General features: G+C 46.4%; 1 protein-coding gene across 1 annotated transcript in view; it reads left to right on the forward strand.

Annotated features, from left to right (window-relative positions):
• Positions 1-19,863, forward strand: part of PIGK (phosphatidylinositol glycan anchor biosynthesis class K) — a 180,379-nt gene that overhangs the window by 38,507 nt on the left and 122,009 nt on the right. Inside the window, exons 5-8 of the mRNA XM_088450070.1 lie at positions 9,639-9,750; positions 11,357-11,453; positions 18,391-18,508; positions 19,220-19,330. Coding sequence (XP_088306196.1) covers positions 9,639-9,750; positions 11,357-11,453; positions 18,391-18,508; positions 19,220-19,330 — 438 coding nt within the window. The remainder of the gene's footprint in view (positions 1-9,638; positions 9,751-11,356; positions 11,454-18,390; positions 18,509-19,219; positions 19,331-19,863) is intronic.

The following is a 19,863-nucleotide window of genomic DNA, read 5'->3' on the forward strand; positions in this document are numbered from 1 at the left end:
GAACTATAACTATCATCCAGCATCGTTATCGCTGACTGATCGTACCGTGTGCACGCACCATAAGTGTGAGAGGGAGGGCTGAGATGTATATCCTTATACAGGGCGGAATGCTTCAAGCATTGCATTTTGCATGCATAGCCTCTCTGTCTGCAAGAGTCCAGCACTGGACTTGACTCCACATGCTTTCATATTCATGGTGGGATCTCTTGGATGTGTTCAGAAAACCGTTGTTGGAACTCGTAGATATCCTTGGTGGATCTAAAGGCTCAGAGGATTCCGACTTGTCCACATTTGCATGTTCCTGCCCATTGCACGGTTATAACCGATTTTTTTGAAAAAAGTTTTTCAGGTTTTCTGATTGAGAATTCTAAGTTTTTGACCTTCAATACCTTCATCGTGAGGAACTAGTACAGATCAACTTCCGGTTTTGTTTGCAGAATGAATATCTGGGAATGATGGCAGGACGTTGGCTTGGCTCACTCGAGACTCAGGAGGCACTCCCAAGATGTTCAGCATAACCCTGATGCTTTAATGGTATCGGAAGCCATCTTCGGCTGTTTCTGGGTATACGCACTGCTAATTAATAACAGATTGACGGCTAACTGGTGTAGTACGCACTCGCCATCATTCCCATTGTGCAGTGCACTTGGCTGTCAGCTAATAGCCCCTGGATATCAACCTTCCGCATAACTCAATTCTCGCGTATTTATCACCTGATCCTTGGATTGCCTGTATGCAAAACCTAAAAGCCACCGACCATATTTACTGCCGGCATCTGATTAGCAACTTTCTTCAGGGGGTCCACAGGGTAGACCTTGGGGTATAGCTGGATCCATAGGGGGCCCACAGGGTTGACCTTGGGGTATAGCTGGATCTGGATCCATGGGCACCACGCAGTTAAAGCTTTAGCTCCCAGGATGCACTGGGTCCATCCTTCTCTATACCCCGCTCCCGAGCAACAGGCACCTCATTTTAAGTTGGTGCTCGGCCGGAGTTGGGTCACCGTTAGCGCAGGGGGGCTGATTAGCAGCCCTTAGTTTTGTTTATTGTAGTTTTTTTTTTTTTTTTACTTTAAAGACTCTACAGAGCGGCAGCGTCGGACTGTCCATTGGACGTCCAAGCTGCCGCTCCTACACCCTGCCGGCGCCGCAACACCAGTACAGATGTGGGGATCGCGGCGGGACCCCAAAGTCTGTACTAGCTGGGCTCTGGAGGAATCCCATGACCGCTGCTGGATCGTCGGGGAGCCGGTAAGATGCGGTGACCCGCGAGTACATGCACTGCCTCCGGTCTCTGGGGACAGACCGGAGGCGCTAGCAGTGGCGGCGGGCTCCCTCTCTCCAGAGGCATACCCCGCGTGTCCACTAGACCACCAGGGAGTTATTCCGGCAGCGGGAGCCGGCATCCCGGGTGTTAATTGCTAGCCAGGGAGGCAGCCTTCCCTGTCTAGCGGCTCCTCCCCTCAGCTCAGCGCGCCTTTCCGCTCGGGTCTGGCGTCGCTGAGCTGCTTCCTCCTTGGGCCACTCCTCCTCTGAGGTCTTGGGTGGCCATTTTCTCTGGCACATCGCAGATCTCTTGGGCAGTCGTGGACCGGTCCCCCTGTGTACCTCTCCCCTGCTAGGTCAGTGTACACAGCGCTATAGCCCTCCCAGACACTGAATCTGGACGGTTGATTGTAGTGACAAGGTGCAGTGAGTATACTTCTCTGCATTGTATGTGACTTTTGCTAGTGCTGACTGTCTGTGCTTTATTTCTCCTTACTGTCAGTCTATAACTATCCCTTTCCTTCTCCTACAGCCCTGGCAGGTGTGTGTGGGAAGGGCTTTTCTTGGATCTCACTTATATAAATTCATGTATTTGTGAGGTCGGTCACATACTGTTGCGTGCTACCCGGTACCATATCTGGGGACTTGTGTGTGGCATGCTTGTGGGTGCGCCAGGAGTGAGCCACTGGATTTCCCTTTAAATTTGATATATATCTGTATATATCTTTATATTTTATAGTCAGTCATGTCTGACGAGGAAGTTGAGCGCTCCGCGGCTCCCACTCTTCTCCTGTAGATGCTGTGTCGCAGGGGTCAATAAGGAGGATTTATCACAGGATGGGCTGTGTGTGAGGTGCCGTCAGTTACCTTTTCCCTCTAAAGCTACAGGATCCTCCTTGGGCGGTGTTTGCTCAGGTGCTGGCATTCATCGTGGACTGTCTGGTGGTCCCGGCTGCTCTTCCCCATATGGGGTTACCCCAACCAGCCATCCTCCCTTCTCAGGGTATACCGCAATTATTGCAGTCTCCCCCTGGCTTCAGACTGTTAGTCCATATACGGGGTTTTGGGGAATTGCCTGAGGACTCTGACTCGGATTCCCCCGTCCGGGAAGTGGAATTTAAATCTTCCATTAATATGCCGGCATTGGTAAGGGCGGTGCGATCCATTCTGGATATAGAGGATGACGCCCTGGTCCTAAATCCAAATACCCAAATTTCAAACAGGCAAAAGTGACTTCGGCTGTTTTCCCTCTCTCTGATCAGCTGACTGATTATATGGCGGAGGCTTGGCAGTCACCTAGTAAAAGGTTCCAGCTGCAGAAACGTTTAGCGTCTAGTTATCAGTTTCCTGCAAGTCATTGCAAAAAGTGGGAAACTCCGCCTGCAGTGTATTCTCATGTTACTCGCTTAATCAAGAGTGACACCTTGCCCATGCCTTCCAATTCATCCCTAAAGTATTCCACAGACAGGAAGGTGGAGACTTGTTTAAACTCAATCTCCTCTCTCAGGGGCGGTGGCCCCTCCGTCCATGGCCATCTCTTGGGTGGCTAAAGCCATTGAGAGCTGGGCCGATGTACTGGAAGATACTTTTCCTGAGGAAGCTCCGGAGGTTCAGAGAGCTTTGGTTGGACCGATGAGGGATGCCGCTTCCTATATTGGAGAAGCGTCTTTGGATGCCAGTCTTCTGACTTCCAGGGTTTCGGCGGCAGCGGTCTCTGGTCGCCGGTATTTGTGGCTTTGTTCTTGTAGAGAGGATGCGGATTCCAAGAAGGGCCTGGAGGCCTTACCCTTTAATAGGGAGATTTTGTTCGGTCCTGACTTGGACAAAATTGTTGATACCTTGGCAAAGTCTAAGTCTGCATTTCTGTCAGCAGCTGCGCCTTCTAAGGCTAGGACCTTAGCCTTTCGGTCCTTTCGGACTCAGCGTAAGTCCAAGGGTCAGTCGTTCCCGAGGCAGTCGTCAACCAAGGCTGCCCCTAAATCAAAGAAGCAGGCCGGGAGCACCAGACGCCCTGCTTCCAATCCAGACGATAAGCCTTCAGCCTGATGGGACGGGCCTCTCTCTCTGGGGGATGCTTGGGTACGAGAAATGGTCTCTCAGGGGTACACCCTGTCCTTCCGTCACAGACCCCCTCCCCAACAGTTCTTCTGCATGAGTCTTTCTCAGGACAAGTCCAAGGCCTTGCAGATTCAGGAAGTTATAGAGTCCTTGCTGAAAGCAGGGGTGGTTGTTCCCGCTCCGCTTTCTCAACGCATGATGGTTTACTACTCTTTTCTATTTCTGGTGTCGAAACCCAATGGGTCATTGAGAGCTGGGCTAATGTACTGGAAGATACTTTTCCTGAGGAAGCTCCGGAGGTTCAGAGAGCTTTAGTGGGACAGATGAGGGATGCCTCTTCCTATATTGGCGAAGCGGCTTTGAATGCCAGTCTTCTGACTTCCAGAGTATCGCCGGTCTTTGTGGCTATGTTCTTGGAGAGCAGATGTGGATTCCAAGAAAGGCCTGGATGCCTTACCCTTTAATGGGGAGATATTGTTTGGCCCAGCCCTGGACAAAATAGTAGATGCCCTGGCAAAGTTAAGTCAGCTTTTCTACCATCAGCGGCTATGCCTGCTAAGGCTAGCACCTCTGCTTTTCGATCCTTTCGAACTCGAGGGAAGTCCAAGGGTCAGTCCTTCCCGGGCAGTCGGCAACCAAGGTCGCTCCTAAACCAAAGAAGCAGGCCTGAAGCGCTAGACGCCCTGCTTCCAAGCCAGAGGATATACCTTCAGCCTGATGAGACGGGCCTCCCTCTGGGGGATCCCAGAGTGGGAGGCCGACTTCTTCAATTCGCCCAGTGCTGGTGCACTACCACCACGGATGCTTGGGTACGAGAAGTGCTCTCTCTCAGGGGAGCGACCTTTCTTTTCGTCACAGAACCTCCCCACCAGTTTTTCTGCAAGAGTCCTTCTCAGGACAAGGCCTTGCAGATTCAGGGAGCCATAGAGTCCTTGCTGAAAGCAGGGGTCATTGTTCCCGTTGCGCCTTCCCAACGCGGGACGGGTTACTACTTTACTCTGGTTTCTGGTTCAGAAACTCAATGGGTCTCATCGGCCTATCCTCAACCTGAAGTCGCTGAACAAGTTCCTCAGAGTGCCCAAATTCAGGATGGAAATGTTACGTTCCATCATTCTGGCTATGGAACAGGGGGATTACATGGTCTCCCTGGACATCCAGGACACTTACCACTGCTGTGAAGGCGCTATAGGAAAAATTAGTTATCTGCGGTTTGCTATACATCAGCACCGCTTCCAATTTCAGACTCTGCCCTTTGGCCTCTCCAAGGCTCCAAGTATATACACCAAAATTATGGCTGTCACGGCGGCCCAGCTGCGGAGCCAGGGTATCCGGCTTCTGCCGTATCTCGACGACCTCCTGTTGCTGGCCAGCTCTCTGGTGGTACTTCAAAAGCATCTGTACCTGACGATGGCTTGTCTGCAAGTGCACGGGTGGCTGATAACCTGTAAAAAGTCTTCCCTGATTCCATCACAAAGTATGGTTCATTTGGGAGCCCTTCTGGATTCTCGTCAGCAAAGGATCTTTCTGACTCCAGAAAATATTTCCTCCCTACAACTACGAGTGCGCAGTTGCCTGACGAGTTGCCGGGTGTCTGTTCACTCGGCAATGAGGGTTCTAGGGTCCATGGTGTCGGCGTTCGACATGGTGGAGTATGCCCAATTCCATTCCAGGCCCCTGCAGGGACTGATTCTATACAAATGGAATGGGTTACCACACCGGATCCGGACTCAGATGCTGGTATTGTCACCAGAGGTGCGCCTGTTGCTAGCTTGGTGGCTTCAGACATCTCATCTCACCAAGGGTCGCCCCTTTTCGATACCGGACTGGGTTCTGCTCATGACAGATGCCAGTCTCCGGGGTTGGGGTGCAGTGACAGGTCCACTTTCCATTCAGTGCCGTTGGACTGTGGAAGAAGCAGTTCTCCCAATCAACATTCTGGAACTTCGGCCCGTGTACAGGGCCTTCCAGTTGTCCGGTCATGCTCTTTGAGGAAGGGCCGTGCAAGTTCAGTCCGACAACGCCACTACGGTGGCATACATCAACCATCAAGGGGGGACTCGCAGTCGAGCAGCGATATCAGAGGTGTTGCGCATCCTATCTTGGGCGGTATTTCGAGATGGCCGGAAGGTGGCAGTCTTCATCTCAGGAGTCCTCAATTGGGAGGCGGACTTCCTCAGCTGTCACGACGTGCATCCCAGGCAATGGTCGCTTCAGCCAGAGGTGTTTGAACTACTTGTGGACAAGTGGGGACTGCCGGAGGTGGACCTCATGGCCTCCCATCACAATCACAAGTTGCCTGTGTTCGGGTTCAGGACAAGAGATGCCGACACAAGCCTGGTGGACGCGCTGTCGGTGAAATGGACCTTCCAATTGGCGTATCTATTTCCTCCGATATCCCTACTCCCGCGGGTCCTTCGTAAAAATTCAAACAGGATGGCGGCACGCTAATGCTGGTGACTCCAGCTTGGCCCAGACGTCCTTGGTACTCCGGTCTTTGGAGTCGCTTCGTTCCTTCTGCCTCAACGCCGGGACCTGTTGTCTCAGGGTCCTTCCCTTCACCCGGATCTGGGTCATCTGTCTTTGACGGCATGGCTCTTGAGACATCCGTCTTAAGGTCCCGGGGCTTTTCCAGCTCAGTCATCAGCACGATGTTGCAGGCGCGTAAGCCTGCCTCTGCCAGGGTTTACCACATAGTGTGGCATACTTATTTTCAGTGGTGTGAGTCGAGAAACTACGATCCTCAGGTGTTTTATGTTTCTAGGATTTTGGCGTTCCTTCAGTATGGTTTGGACCTAGGCTTACACCTAGCTTCTTTGAAAGTTGATGTGTCTGCACTATCTGTGTGGTTCCAGCTACGGATAGCTCCACTGCCAGATGTTCGCACCTTTTTCCAGGGTGTTCTCAGGATTCAGCCTCCCTTTGTACCCCCAGTGGCTCCCTGGGATTTGGCGGTAGTGCTTCAGGCCCTACAGGGTCCCCCATTCGAACCGCTAGAGTCTGTGGAATTCAAGTGGTTGATGGTTAAGACTATTTTTATCCTGGCAATTGCTTCGGCCAGGAGGGTATCTGAATTGGGAGCGCTTTTCTGATATTTCATCAGGACAGGGCGGTGCTTCACACTCATCCGAGTTTTCTTCCTAAGGTGGTTTCTAAATTCCACATTATTTAGGAAATTGTTGTGCCGGCCTTTCAGTCACCTGACCTTTCGACTGGTGAGGCCTCCTTGGATGTGGTCCGGGTTCTCCGCATTTATGTGGACAGGACTAGTTCCATTCGGAAGTCGGAATCCTTATTCGTCCTCTTTGGATTTCACAGGAGGGGTTGGCCTGCCAACAAACAGACTGTGGCTAAATGGCTTCGTTTAGCTATTTCTGGGGCTTATACTCAGGAGGGCTTGCCTGTTCCAGCCTCTGTTAAGGCTCATTGTACTCGGTCTGTAGGCCCCTTGTGGGCTGCTAGACATGGCGCCTCGGCTGTTCAGCTGTGTAAGGCGGCCACGTGGTCTTCCATCCAGACCTTTCTGAGGGTCTATGCTTTTGACACCTTCGTCTCTCAGGATGCTTCCTCAGGGTGCCGGATTCTCCTTTCAGCACAGGAGCGTCCCCACCCTTAGTTGGACTGCTTTGGGACATTCCCAAGGTCAACCCTGTGGACCCCCTATGGACCCTGAAGAAGAAAATGAGATATGGTAAGAACTTATCTTTGTTATCTCTCTTTCTTCGAAGTCCATAGGATCCACAGGGCACCCGTCCTGACGCACCTGGGCTGTGTGGCTGGTCACTGGTTTTCCATCTCCCTTTCTGCAAGTATGGTTCTTGTGTATTCCAGTCTTCGTTCTCTGTTTTTCCTCCTCCGGCCTTGGCTACTTACCAACTGAGGTGCCTGTGGCTCGGTAGCGGGGTATAGAGGATGATGGACCCAGTGCATCCAGGGAGCTAAAGCTTTAACTGCGTGGTGCTCGTGGATCCAGATCCAGCTATACCCCAAGGTCAACCCTGTGAACCCTATGGACTTTGAAGAAAGAGAGATAACAAAGGTAAGTTCTTACCATATCTCTCATTTTTCAATGACTTTCAGGAAAAATTGACACTGCATGAATTCACCTGGAGACGCGTAACAGAAATTGAAAGAAAAAACATAAACCATTGTTCAGTTTGTTTAATTACGGAGCTCAAACTGGCAACAAAAGATTAATGTTTTTTCGGAGGCTGCTGCCAGAGGTGTCTACAAATTATAGAGGAGTGCGAGTCTTTGCATCGCATCACATTATTTCCAAGCTCTCGCTCTACGTGTAAAAGGCGTGCTGATAATCAGATTACGTGATCTTACTTTAGCTAATCCTCTGCACGCACACAAAGAGAACAATTGCTAAAAACTCCAGCTCGCTCTAATCCTACCTTGTTTACGCAGATCACCAAATGTCAAGAGACCACGCAGACCTCCCTCATTTAACGTATTCATTTGGTTTAAAACTTTTCCTTGTTTATATTGAATTGTCTGTGCGTGCAATGACTAAGCTGGCCACACACATGGCGATCTGCACACGATCAGCCGATGTGTACGAAATCTCTTTAACTCTCCCCGGCAGCTCTGCACATGATCTGCACACAATTTTGTGTCCAATCTTCATACGATCTCTCCTGCAGTCAGACTGTCACAGTGCATCGTATCCTAGATTGTCAGATCTGCCCTACTGCACGGCAGATCTGACGATGCGATGTGCGACCAGCGGGGGATGCGCATCACATCGTGATCATGAGTGGGGACTCACGATTTACTCAGGATTTGGCCATGTTTTACACAATCTGTCGTTCCAATGTGTCGGAATCGGCCAGATCGGGTAAAATATTGCTATGTTTGTGGCCAGCATCAACGTTTGGGGTTCAGTATGAAGCAGACTTCTATAACCCACTCTGCCTTTTCGTTGGCGATTGTAGGGCTTCACATGGCACCGCCTGGGCGAGGCCGATGCCATGAGTTTATGATCTTAGGGCAATGTAAGGTCAAGGTGGAAAATGCGGTAATTAGAATCACCAGCTGTCTACGGGTTTACAAATTCCCTCCCAGATCTTCTGCCCACAACTTTGGCTTTTCAGTGTGTCCGCAGACTTGCAGGGAATCCTTGTACTCTCCAGTTACTGAGAAACAAATCAATAATAAAAATAAAAAAAAAACATTGGTCAAGGCCATAGGCTGCAGTACATGGGGGAACATACGGCTTTCCGAAGTGTATATGCATGTTTTCATGGTCTGCATGTTTTTTCGCAATTGGGCAAACACACCTTATTGTACTTGGCCTGACCTGTTCCACCCATATAATTGCAAGCAGGCATAAAGGGCAGAATCGCATGTAAGGGCGCATATGCGTGCACCCATCCATCTGGGCATGTGCAGAGCGTATTAATGCAAAATCCGCTGCACCATGTGATGGTGTGCTCACTAGGCAGCAATGTGATTATTCGCAATTTTTCAATCACAACCATAAAGCGCACCTACATTCATTTGACAACAAGAACTACTAATTTAGAGACATGCTCTGGCGCTTGTTTATTTGACTTCAAAAGTGACCAATCTCACCCTACTCCTTTATTTATTAACAGTTTCTTATATAGCGCAGCATATTCCGTTGCGCTCTACAATTGGAAACATAAATAGAACAAAACTGGGTAATAAACAGATATATAGGTAGGAAGACCCTGCTCGCAAGCTTACAATCTATAGGGAAATAGGCAGTGATACACAAGGATAGGTGCTATATATTGCAATTTTGGTCCAGCCAGAATGCAGAGTTTCTTGGTGGGCTGCATGATCCAGCCACACAGGAATGTCGGCCAAATATCAGGAGGATGTGAAAGAAAGACAATATGTGAGGTTGTGTGTGGACTGTGAAAGGGGATGTAATTAGATATGGAAGCTATGATGTGGACGGTTCTGGATTCTGATAAGCTTGCCTGAAGAGGTGAGTTTTCAGGGAACGCTTGAAGGATTGGAGACTAGAGGAAAGTCTTATTGTGCGTGGTAAGGCATTCCATAGAGTGGGTGCAGACTGAAGAAAGTCCTGTAACAGTGAGTGGGAGCAAGTAATGCGTGGGGATGAGAGACACAGATCTTGTGCTGAGTGGAGAGGTCATATAATTAATGATTAGAGGCCGTGTTCTGATGCTTGACACCCACAAGTGTAGACTTGTGTACTAGCTTATGTACTAGTGAAAATGTTCACACAGCCGTCTGTCTGGTTGGTTTCTTTGAACAGTTAATGGGATACATGCCACAGCTGACTTTGTGCTTAACGAGCCTCTTTTCTTGTGTTTCTAGGTGACCGTAGAAAACTTTTTGCGAGTTTTGACTGGCAGGCTGCCGCCAAGCACCCCTCGGCTGAAACGTCTATTATCTGATGACAGGAGTAATATTCTCATCTACATGACTGGTAATATATGAGGGATAAATAGAAGGATGTATAACTGGGCTCATGGGTTTATAAGTTTTGGCTTATAATGTGCTCTGGGTAACTTTCAGTATTTCCAGGCTTTGGGACTTATTTACCAACGTTATTCACAGGCGCAAATGTGCAGCTCTCAGGATTTAGCTGTTATTTATCTAGTGGGAGTTTCTCAATGGGGCCAAATGTTTGGTTGCTGTGGATCAGTGCAGATTTACACCTTTGGGTACTGTTATTATTAAATCTCCCTGTCCTTATATTCTGCTCTTGGAGATATCAGGTCATGAGTCTCTTGTTCTGTAGTTATGACACGTGATAAGAGAACGGCAGAGTATTTTTATGGCATTTTTTACTTATTTTATGATCAGTTGGACACTTAAAATAGTAAAAAAATAAATATAATCTGATATATTTTTAGGTTAGACAAGTATTTCCTCTGCGAAACAGACTTTCATAAATGCAAGGATCGGACGAATTGTGACTGCAGGATAAGTGAGCAAAACGGATGGTTTTTCCATCCTACTTCATTCCCTCTAGATTGGAACAGTTTTTAATGAGCCTGAATGGCCATACAGGAGGGTTGGGTACGGGATCCTGGTGGTGGGAATGTCAATGGCCAGAATGCTGGTATCAGCATACCGACAGTCAGAATCCTGACCCCTAACCAAATCCCCCCCCCCCCTCGCAGCCTAACCCTAATACTCACTGTCGGGATGTCACCGGTCGGAGTTCAGACTGCTGTCAGGATTCCGGCGCTGGAATTCAGACCGAAGTCATCCCGACGGTTGGTATGCCGACTACATTCTATATACAGGCTACAGTGGCAGACTTCATTTGCTGCAAATTTACCAAATTGTCCGACCTTGTACTTGCATGTATGTCTTTTTGCCTTTTAAATTATTGCCGCTTTCAAAATATGGGTTTACCCACTGGAATGCTCACAGCATTTACTCTCAGCAGTCTCCTCTCCTTTGCCGGTGGGGGGCGAGGGGAGCGATCACACTGATCGCACCGCCCTCCCGGATTTGTGCTTGGCTGAGGGGCTCACAGCGCGCCCCTCCTCAGTGCTTTGCGCTTCTGCATATAGGTTGTTTTTTTATTTCCCTAAGGGGGCCAAGCCCTCGAAAGTAATGGGCCTCACGCTGGCATCTTGTAGGCTATTGCATAAGGCTCACAGTGTAGGTTTAGCCTGGGAATAGAGGAAAAGTTAGGGAAAAGGACACTAAGAAAAGGAAGAATCGAATAGACTTATTTGTTGTGTTGAGGTTTAGTGTCCATACCAGTGACTGGAGATCCCCTTAAGTGAAATCTTATGATGAACTGTTACATGTTTTAAAACCACTTTCGTGTTTGTGTAGCTGCTGCACATGACATTTGCCCTGAGTATGTCACACAAATATATTGGGGGTTACTCATATTTGGGAGCATACTAACATTGCACCTGGGCAAACCGTGCGGCAATACAAGGGGTACAATACATTATTATTACTTCTGCATGCAGGATAAATAGCGGCTGTTTTGCATGTAGCTTTTGTGTATTGTCTGCGGCCCTCTTCTCCTTACACTGGGATAACCTGCGTCTCTATAATTACAGGACACGGTGGAAACGGCTTCCTGAAGTTCCAGGATTCGGAAGAAATTACCAACGTGGAACTGGCAGACGCTTTTGAGCAGATGTGGCAGAAAAGACGGTAGGAAAACGGTTAAATCCCAAATAATATTAGAGAACTAAAAGCTGCTCAGGGCGGTCTCAGAGCGTGCCAACTGGAGAGTACCTTTTATTAAATTATAATCTCTCTTTCCAATAACTTCTAGCGCAGATTTAATCTCACGCACACACGAAAAACCAAAATCTCCTGACATAATCCGTGACCGTGACGCATTCCCCCTTTCCCACAGAAGAGATTTTGATACTTCGTGTCTGTTCTTGGCTCAGAGGCTGTGATCCACCAATATATTGTAATGCTCAAATTTGAATAAAGCTTTTAGTTTCTTCAGCATTAATTCTACTTAATGGTAAAATAAAAGATGTGAGTGTGTGTGTGAGAACACGGGTGAGGAACATACAATGCGCTAGGTTGAGCTATGTAGCATCTAAGCAACAGTAAAACATTTTCTTATTCAGATTTCTGCTTTAGGTATCGGAGATTGTGAAGTACAGACACTATGAGGGGGTTTCAGTTAGGTGCGAGTATCACGCACCCGCGGGTAAGTGCGGCTTTATGCTACACTTATTGTAACTTGAACTTGCAGTTTTTTGTTCACAGCCCCATAGGGGCAAGTTCAAGCCGCAAAGGGGACGTGTTCCACTGCCGTCATTTCCAAGCCGTCGCAACGGCAACTCGCCCTCCTTGGGTGTGAGCACTGCGCGATATGTAGGTGCTATAATTGTTCCTGTAATATAGCACCTCTCAGAATGAGCTGACGCGCCACCCACCTCATGAATATTCAGTTTAGTGGTTTTTGACTGTTGTATACTAATATTTATGTTCATTTATATTGAATTAATTCACACAATATGCTGTGAAATCATACTGACTACATTTGATTCACGTACAGTTATGGAATGTGAAGTAATGACTGAAGCCATGTGAAATGTTCTCTATTAAACGGCGTTAATTTATACATCGACTCATAAGGCGCCGCAGTGCAGAAGCAGTAATTGTAGGGACATTTATTAATTAATATGTGTAAATCTCGTTTATATTATGTTAATTAACATTTAGAAAATATTTAAAATAGCATATAAATGTGTTTGTCCTTCAAGACATACGGCCTCCAGAAGTAAGCGCCGTATTCCAGGTGGGGTCGAATGTACCGTGGTCAGGACATGTTGGGGGTGTAGTATCCTATGTCTGTATACGGTATAATAGATGTGTATTTTGATTATGTACAGTGGTCAGGATATGTTGGGGGTGTAGTGTCCTATGTATAGAGTGTAATAGATGTGTATTATTGTCATGTACAGCGGTCAGGACATGTTGGGGGTGTAGTGTCCTATGTCTGTATACAGTGTAATAGATGTGTAATATGGTCATGTACAGTGGTCAGGACATGTTGGGGGTGTAGTGTCCTATGTCTGTATACGGTGTAATAGATGTGTATTATGATCATGTACAGTGGTCAGGACATGTTGGGGGTGTAGTGTCCTATGTCTGTATACAGTGTAATAGATGTGTAATATGGACATGTTGGGGATGTAGTGTCCTATGTCTGTATACAGTGTAATAGATGTGTATTATGATCATGTACAGTGGTCAGGACATGTTGGGGGTGTAATGTCCTATGTCTGTATACGGTGTAATAGATGTGTATTATGGATCATGTACAGTGGTCAGGACATGTTGGGGGTGTAGTGTCCTATGTCTGTATACAGTGTAATAGATGTGTATTATGATCATGTACAGTGGTCAGGACATGTTGGGGGTGTAGTGTCCTATGTCTGTATACAGTGTAATAGATGTGTAATATGGTCATGTACAGTGGTCAGGACATGTTGGGGGTGTAGTGTCCTATGTCTGTATACGGTGTAATAGATGTGTATTATGATCATGTACAGTGGTCAGGACATGTTGGGGGTGTAGTGTCCTATGTCTGTATACAGTGTAATAGATGTGTAATATGGACATGTTGGGGATGTAGTGTCCTATGTCTGTATACAGTGTAATAGATGTGTATTATGATCATGTACAGTGGTCAGGACATGTTGGGGGTGTAATGTCCTATGTCTGTATACGGTGTAATAGATGTGTATTATGGTCATGTACAGTGGTCAGGACATGTTGGGGGTGTAGTGTCCTATGTCTGTATACGGTGTAATAGATGTGTATTATGGTCATGTACAGTGGTCAGGACATGTTGGGGGTGTAGTGTCCTATGTCTGTATACAGTGTAATAGATGTGTATTATGATCATGTACAGTGGTCAGGTCATGTTGGGGGTGTAGTGTCCTATGTCTGTATAGGGTGTAATAGATGTGTATTATGATCATGTACAGTGGTCAGGACATGTTGGGGGTGTAGTGTCCTATGTCTGTATACGGTGTAATAGATGTGTATTATGATCATGTACAGTGGTCAGGACATGTTGGGGGTGTAATGTCCTATGTCTGTATACGGTGTAATAGATGTGTATTATGGTCATGTACAGTGGTCAGGACATGTTGGGGGTGCAGTGTCCTATGTCTGTATAGAGTGTAATAGATGTGTATTATGATCATGTACAGTGGTCAGGACATGTTGGGGGTGTAGTGTCCTATGTCTGTATACAGTGTAATAGATGTGTAGTATGATCATGTACAGTGGTCAGGACATGTTGGGGGTGTAGTATCCTATGTCTGTATACAGTGTAATAGATGTGTATTATGGTCATGTACAGCGGTCAGGTCATGTTGGGGGTGTAGTGTCCTATGTCTGTATACAGTGTAATAGATGTGTAGTATGGGCATGTACAGTGGTCAGGTCATGTTGGGGGTGTAGTATCCTATGTCTGTATACGGTGTAATAGATGTGTAGTATGGGCATGTACAGTGGTCAGGTCATGTTGGGGGTGTAGTGTCCTATGTCTGTATACGGTGTAATAGATGTGTATTATGGTCATGTACAGTGGTCAGGACATGTTGGGGGTGTAGTGTCCTATGTCTGTATACAGTGTAATAGATGTGTATTATGATCATGTACAGCGGTCAGGTCATGTTGGGGGTGTAGTGTCCATGTCTGTATACAGTGTAATAGATGTGTATTATGGTCATGTACAGTGGTCAGGACATGTTGGGGGTGTAGTGTCCTATGTCTGTATACAGTGTAATAGATGTGTATTATGATCATGTACAGTGTCAGGACATGTTGGGGGTGTAGTGTCCTATGTCTATATACAGTGTAATAGATGTGTATTATGGTCATGTACAGTGGTCAGGTCATGTTGGGGGTGTAGTGTTCTATGTCTGTATACGGTGTAATAGATGTGTATTATGGTCATGTACAGTGGTCAGGACATGTTGGGGTGTAGTGTCCTATGTCTGTATACAGTGTAATAGATGTGTATTATGGTCATGCACAGCGGTCAGGTCATGTTGGGGGTGTAGTGTCCTATGTCTGTATACAGTGTAATAGATGTGTATTATGATCATGTATAGCGGTCAGGACATGTTGGGGGTGTAGTGTCTTATGTCTGTATAGTGTGTAATAGATGTGTATTATGGTCATGTACAGCGGTCAGGTCATGTTGGGGATGTAGTGTCCTATGTCTGTATACGGTGTAATAGATGTGTATTATGGTCATGTACAGCGGTCAGGTCATGTTGGGGGTGTAGTGTCCTATGTCTGTATACAGTGTAATAGATGTGTATTATGATCATGTATAGCGGTCAGGACATGTTGGGGGTGTAGTGTCCTATGTCTGTATAGTGTGTAATAGATGTGTATTATGATCATGTACAGTGGTCAGGTCATGTTGGGGATGTAGTATCCTATGTCTGTATACAGTGTAATATATGTGTATTATGATCATGTACAGTGGTCAGGTCATGTTGGGGATGTAGTGTCCTATGTCTGTATACAGTGTAATAGATGTGTATTATGGTCATGTACAGTGGTCAGGACATGTTGGGGTGTAGTGTCCTATGTCTGTATACAGTGTAATAGATGTGTATTATGGTCATGCACAGCGGTCAGGTCATGTTGGGGGTGTAGTGTCCTATGTCTGTATACAGTGTAATAGATGTGTATTATGATCATGTATAGCGGTCAGGACATGTTGGGGGTGTAGTGTCTTATGTCTGTATAGTGTGTAATAGATGTGTATTATGGTCATGTACAGCGGTCAGGTCATGTTGGGGATGTAGTGTCCTATGTCTGTATACGGTGTAATAGATGTGTATTATGGTCATGTACAGCGGTCAGGTCATGTTGGGGGTGTAGTGTCCTATGTCTGTATACAGTGTAATAGATGTGTATTATGATCATGTATAGCGGTCAGGACATGTTGGGGGTGTAGTGTCCTATGTCTGTATAGTGTGTAATAGATGTGTATTATGATCATGTACAGTGGTCAGGTCATGTTGGGGATGTAGTATCCTATGTCTGTATACAGTGTAATATATGTGTATTATGATCATGTACAGTGGTCAGGTCATGTTGGGGATGTAGTGTCCTATGTCTGTATACAGTGTAATAGATGTGTATTATGGTCATGTACAGCGGTCAGGTCATGTTGGGGGTGCAGTGTCCTATGTCTGTATGTAATGTACTCATGCACATAATATGTAAGCTGCCTAGTAGTCTCTTATGATTGGTCAGATATGTCAATGGGTTTCATAGTCTTCATTCTACCACCCTACACCTGTCTCATCCCGTGCAGTTCCTCTTTACCTCCTGGGGTGTCTCTCTCTTCTCTGGTGCTTCTAACACACACCGTTCTGTATATCAGCAGTTTGTTACAGCAGCTGAGTGTGCTAGAAGCACCAGAGCAGAGAGCGACTCCCCTGGAGGGAAAGAGGAACTGCACGGGATGAGACAGGTGTAGGGTGGTAGAATGAACACTAGTGTCACATCGAGCAATCATATAGTAGATACAATATTATCTTAACTTCTGTCTATGTTGTGGTGATTATTACAGGCTTATATAATAGGTCATATGTAAGGGTCGGCATGATTATTGAATAATGTAGTTAATACTTTGATTTTCTATAGTAAAGCTGTGCCTTTACAGCAGGAATCTGAGATATATTGGTTTATTAGGTAATATTATGTACAGGTATACTGAGTAATACATAATGCCTCCTGTACGGGTATACTGAGCAATACATAATGCCTCCTGTACGGGTTTACTGAGTAATACATAATGCCTCCTGTACGGGTATACTGAGCAATACATAATGCCTCCTGTACGGGTATACTGAGCAATACATAATGCCTCCTGTACGGGTATACTGAGCAATACATAATGCCTCCTGTACGGGTATACTGAGCAATACATAATGCCTCCTGTACGGGTATGCTGAGCAATACGTAATGCCTCCTGTACGGGTATACTGAGCAATACGTAATGCCTCCTGTACGGGTATGCTGAGCAATACATAATGCCTCCTGTACAGGTATACTGAGCAATACGTAATGCCTCCTGTACAGGTATACTGAGCAGTACATAATGCCTCCTGTACAGGTATACTGAGCAATACGTAATGCCTCCTGTACGGGTATACTGAGCAATACATAATGCCTCCTGTACAGTTATACTGAGCAATATGTAATGCCTCCTGTACGGGTATACTGAGCATTACGTAATGCCTCCTGTACGGGAATGCTGAGCAATACATGATGGTCTGTGTATGGGAATGCTGAGCAATACATAATGCCTCCTGTACAGGTATACTGAGCAATACGTAATGCCTCCGGTACGGGAATGCTGAGCAATACATGATGGTCTGTGTATGGGAATGCTGGACATTACATGATGGTCTGTGTACGGGAATGCTGGACATTACATGATGGTCTGTGTACGGGAATGCTGGACATTATATGATGGTCTGTGTACAGGAATGCTGGACATTACATGATGGTCTGTGTACGGGAATGCTGGACATTATATGATGGTCTGTGTACAGGAATGCTGAGCAATACATTATGGTCTGTGTATGGGATTGCTGGGCGTTACATGATGGTCTGTGTACAGGAATGTTTGACGTTATATGATTGTCTGTGTACAGGAATGCTGGGCGTTACATGATGGTCTGTGTACAGGAATGCTGGGCGTTACATGATGGTCTGTGTACGGGAATGCTGGACATTACATGATGGTCTGTGTACGGGAATGCTGGACATTACATGATGGTCTGTGTACGGGAATGCTGGACATTACATAACTGGATGCTGGAAACTGCATTTTCTGACAGACGCAATGTTTTTGCCAAATGCCGTAACATTGCACTAACCCAGAGGCACTAGTTGGCGCAGATGTCTGATGCACCTCAGGAGGGTGCGAGCAGAAAACCACTAGTCACGCGTTTACATTGTGGGCAATTAAATTGCTTCGGGCACTCATCCCGGGAGCTTAACAAACTCACGCTGAATTTAATCCGCCCACCCCCCTTTCCCCTGAATAAGCCAAAAGTGAGATGTATCAAGCCTTAGCGAGAGAAAGTGTAGTTGCCCGTAGCAACCAATTAGCACCTAACTGTCATTTCATAGGCGTATTCACTTAGCACAGTCTTTAAAATGACAGAACCTGTTTCTTCTCCACTTTATCCCTCTCCAAGACTTGACACATCTCCCCCCAACTCCCCCCCCCCCAAATCGTAAGTAAATTGTAAAATAAATGTGTAGGATTTGAGTGGCACATTGTGATTTTCCTGGAGGGCTCCCACTCTCGGGCAATAACAGACATCTTTAAGTATTCCCGTAGCGGACGCATACTAGGGGCAGCCGCAGACTAAAGCAATAATCAGTACAAATGGCTGCTTGACTATGATTATGTAATAGGACCACTGTATCCCGTAACATAATATTTAACACATTTGAGACTTTTCCTATACATTCGTGAATATTACACATTGGCTTTATATTGGATTAACTTGTCCTTTAAAGTAAGTGTTCTTTCCGTAACGTTAACAATGAATGTGCTTATTTCTAGGTACAATGAATTGCTGTTTATAATTGATACATGCCAGGGCGCCTCTATGTATGAACGATTCTACTCTCCTAACATAATGGCTCTTGCAAGCAGTCAAGTTGGAGAAGACTCTCTCTCTGTAAGTATATCCCTACGGCCGGCTCCTTTCTACACGAAAAAGGCGCCACCAGATTTATAAAAGCGTTCTGGTCAAGTCTTCAGACATGTATTTTATTCGGGTTTGGGTACAGGATGCTGGAGCTCGGGATCCAGGCAGTCAGAATCCTGACGCCGGATCCGGAAAGGGCAAGCATACCGACACCTGTCGGCAAATGTCCTAACCCTAACCCTCCCTCTCCGGTGCCTAAACCTAACCTCTGCCCCTGTGTAGCCTAACCCTCCCCCTAGTGCCTAACCCCACTACTTACTGTCGAGTTGCCGGCGCCGGGATGCCGCCTGGTGTCGGGATTCCGTTGCCGCCATTCTGAGCGTCGGCATCCTGACAGCTGGGATTAAAACTACATTCCATTTTATTAATTTCTGATTTGATTTCAATGATTTATTCCTGATTCCAGAGCTAATTCTAAAAGTTAAAAATTATACCAAGCTAACGGTGTTGGTACTCTGTAACCCTGGGACGTTTTGAGAGACAGCGAGGAGATGGCCAAGACACTTTGAAAGCCAGGGGAGGTGGGAGTCATTTTGCGATTTAAAGATTTTTTTGATGTCCCTACTGGGAGAAGATACACAGGGTTAACTAGGAAAGAGAGAGTACAAATAGAGTTTTATTTAATTTCTTTTTTGCATGTTGTTTGATATAATTGCAGCTTTTATTTATTTTGTTCTTCAGCACCAACCAGATATGGCAATCGGAGTTCATCTCATGGACCGATACACTTTCTATGTCCTGGAATTTTTGGAGGAAATCCACCCGGCCAGTCAGAACAATATGAATGATCTGGTAAGACTGTAGGTTCTTCTACCATCATTGTGGTAGACGGATGGGTGAGACTGTGACAGAGTGTTGGGAAAGAGGTCAGTTATGATGGTCTGCGACATTAAGGGTGAGTTGATGTGGTGAAAGGAAGGCCAGAGAGAAGAAGGTTGCAGTAGTCTAGGTGAGAAGTGACAAGGGTATGGATGAGAGTTTTGGTGGTATCCATGTTTATAAGGGGTTTTGTGTTAAAGATATTGTGGAAGCAGCTAGATTGCGATGTGGGCAATGGAGGCAAGATAGGCATTGAGTATGTTACTCAGGCAGCGAACTAGACGACACTGAAGAGTTTGGAGCTAGCATCAGATAGAGGAGGGGAGGTGAGGTGTTCCTGAATCAGGGGACATATTGAGTTTGAGAGAGCACTGAGACATGAGTGAAGGTGTCAAAAATAGAATAGGTGGACACCAACATGGAAATGAGGGAGGAAGCGTTAGAGAATGAAACCAAGAGAGCGGTTAGAGAAATAGGAACTCAGCCATGAGTGGGCAGGGTAAGGG

This window comes from Taudactylus pleione, unplaced genomic scaffold, assembly GCF_031769625.1.
Source record: "Taudactylus pleione unplaced genomic scaffold, aTauple2 ptg000506l, whole genome shotgun sequence".
In the NCBI taxonomy this organism is placed as follows: domain Eukaryota; kingdom Metazoa; phylum Chordata; class Amphibia; order Anura; family Myobatrachidae; genus Taudactylus; species Taudactylus pleione.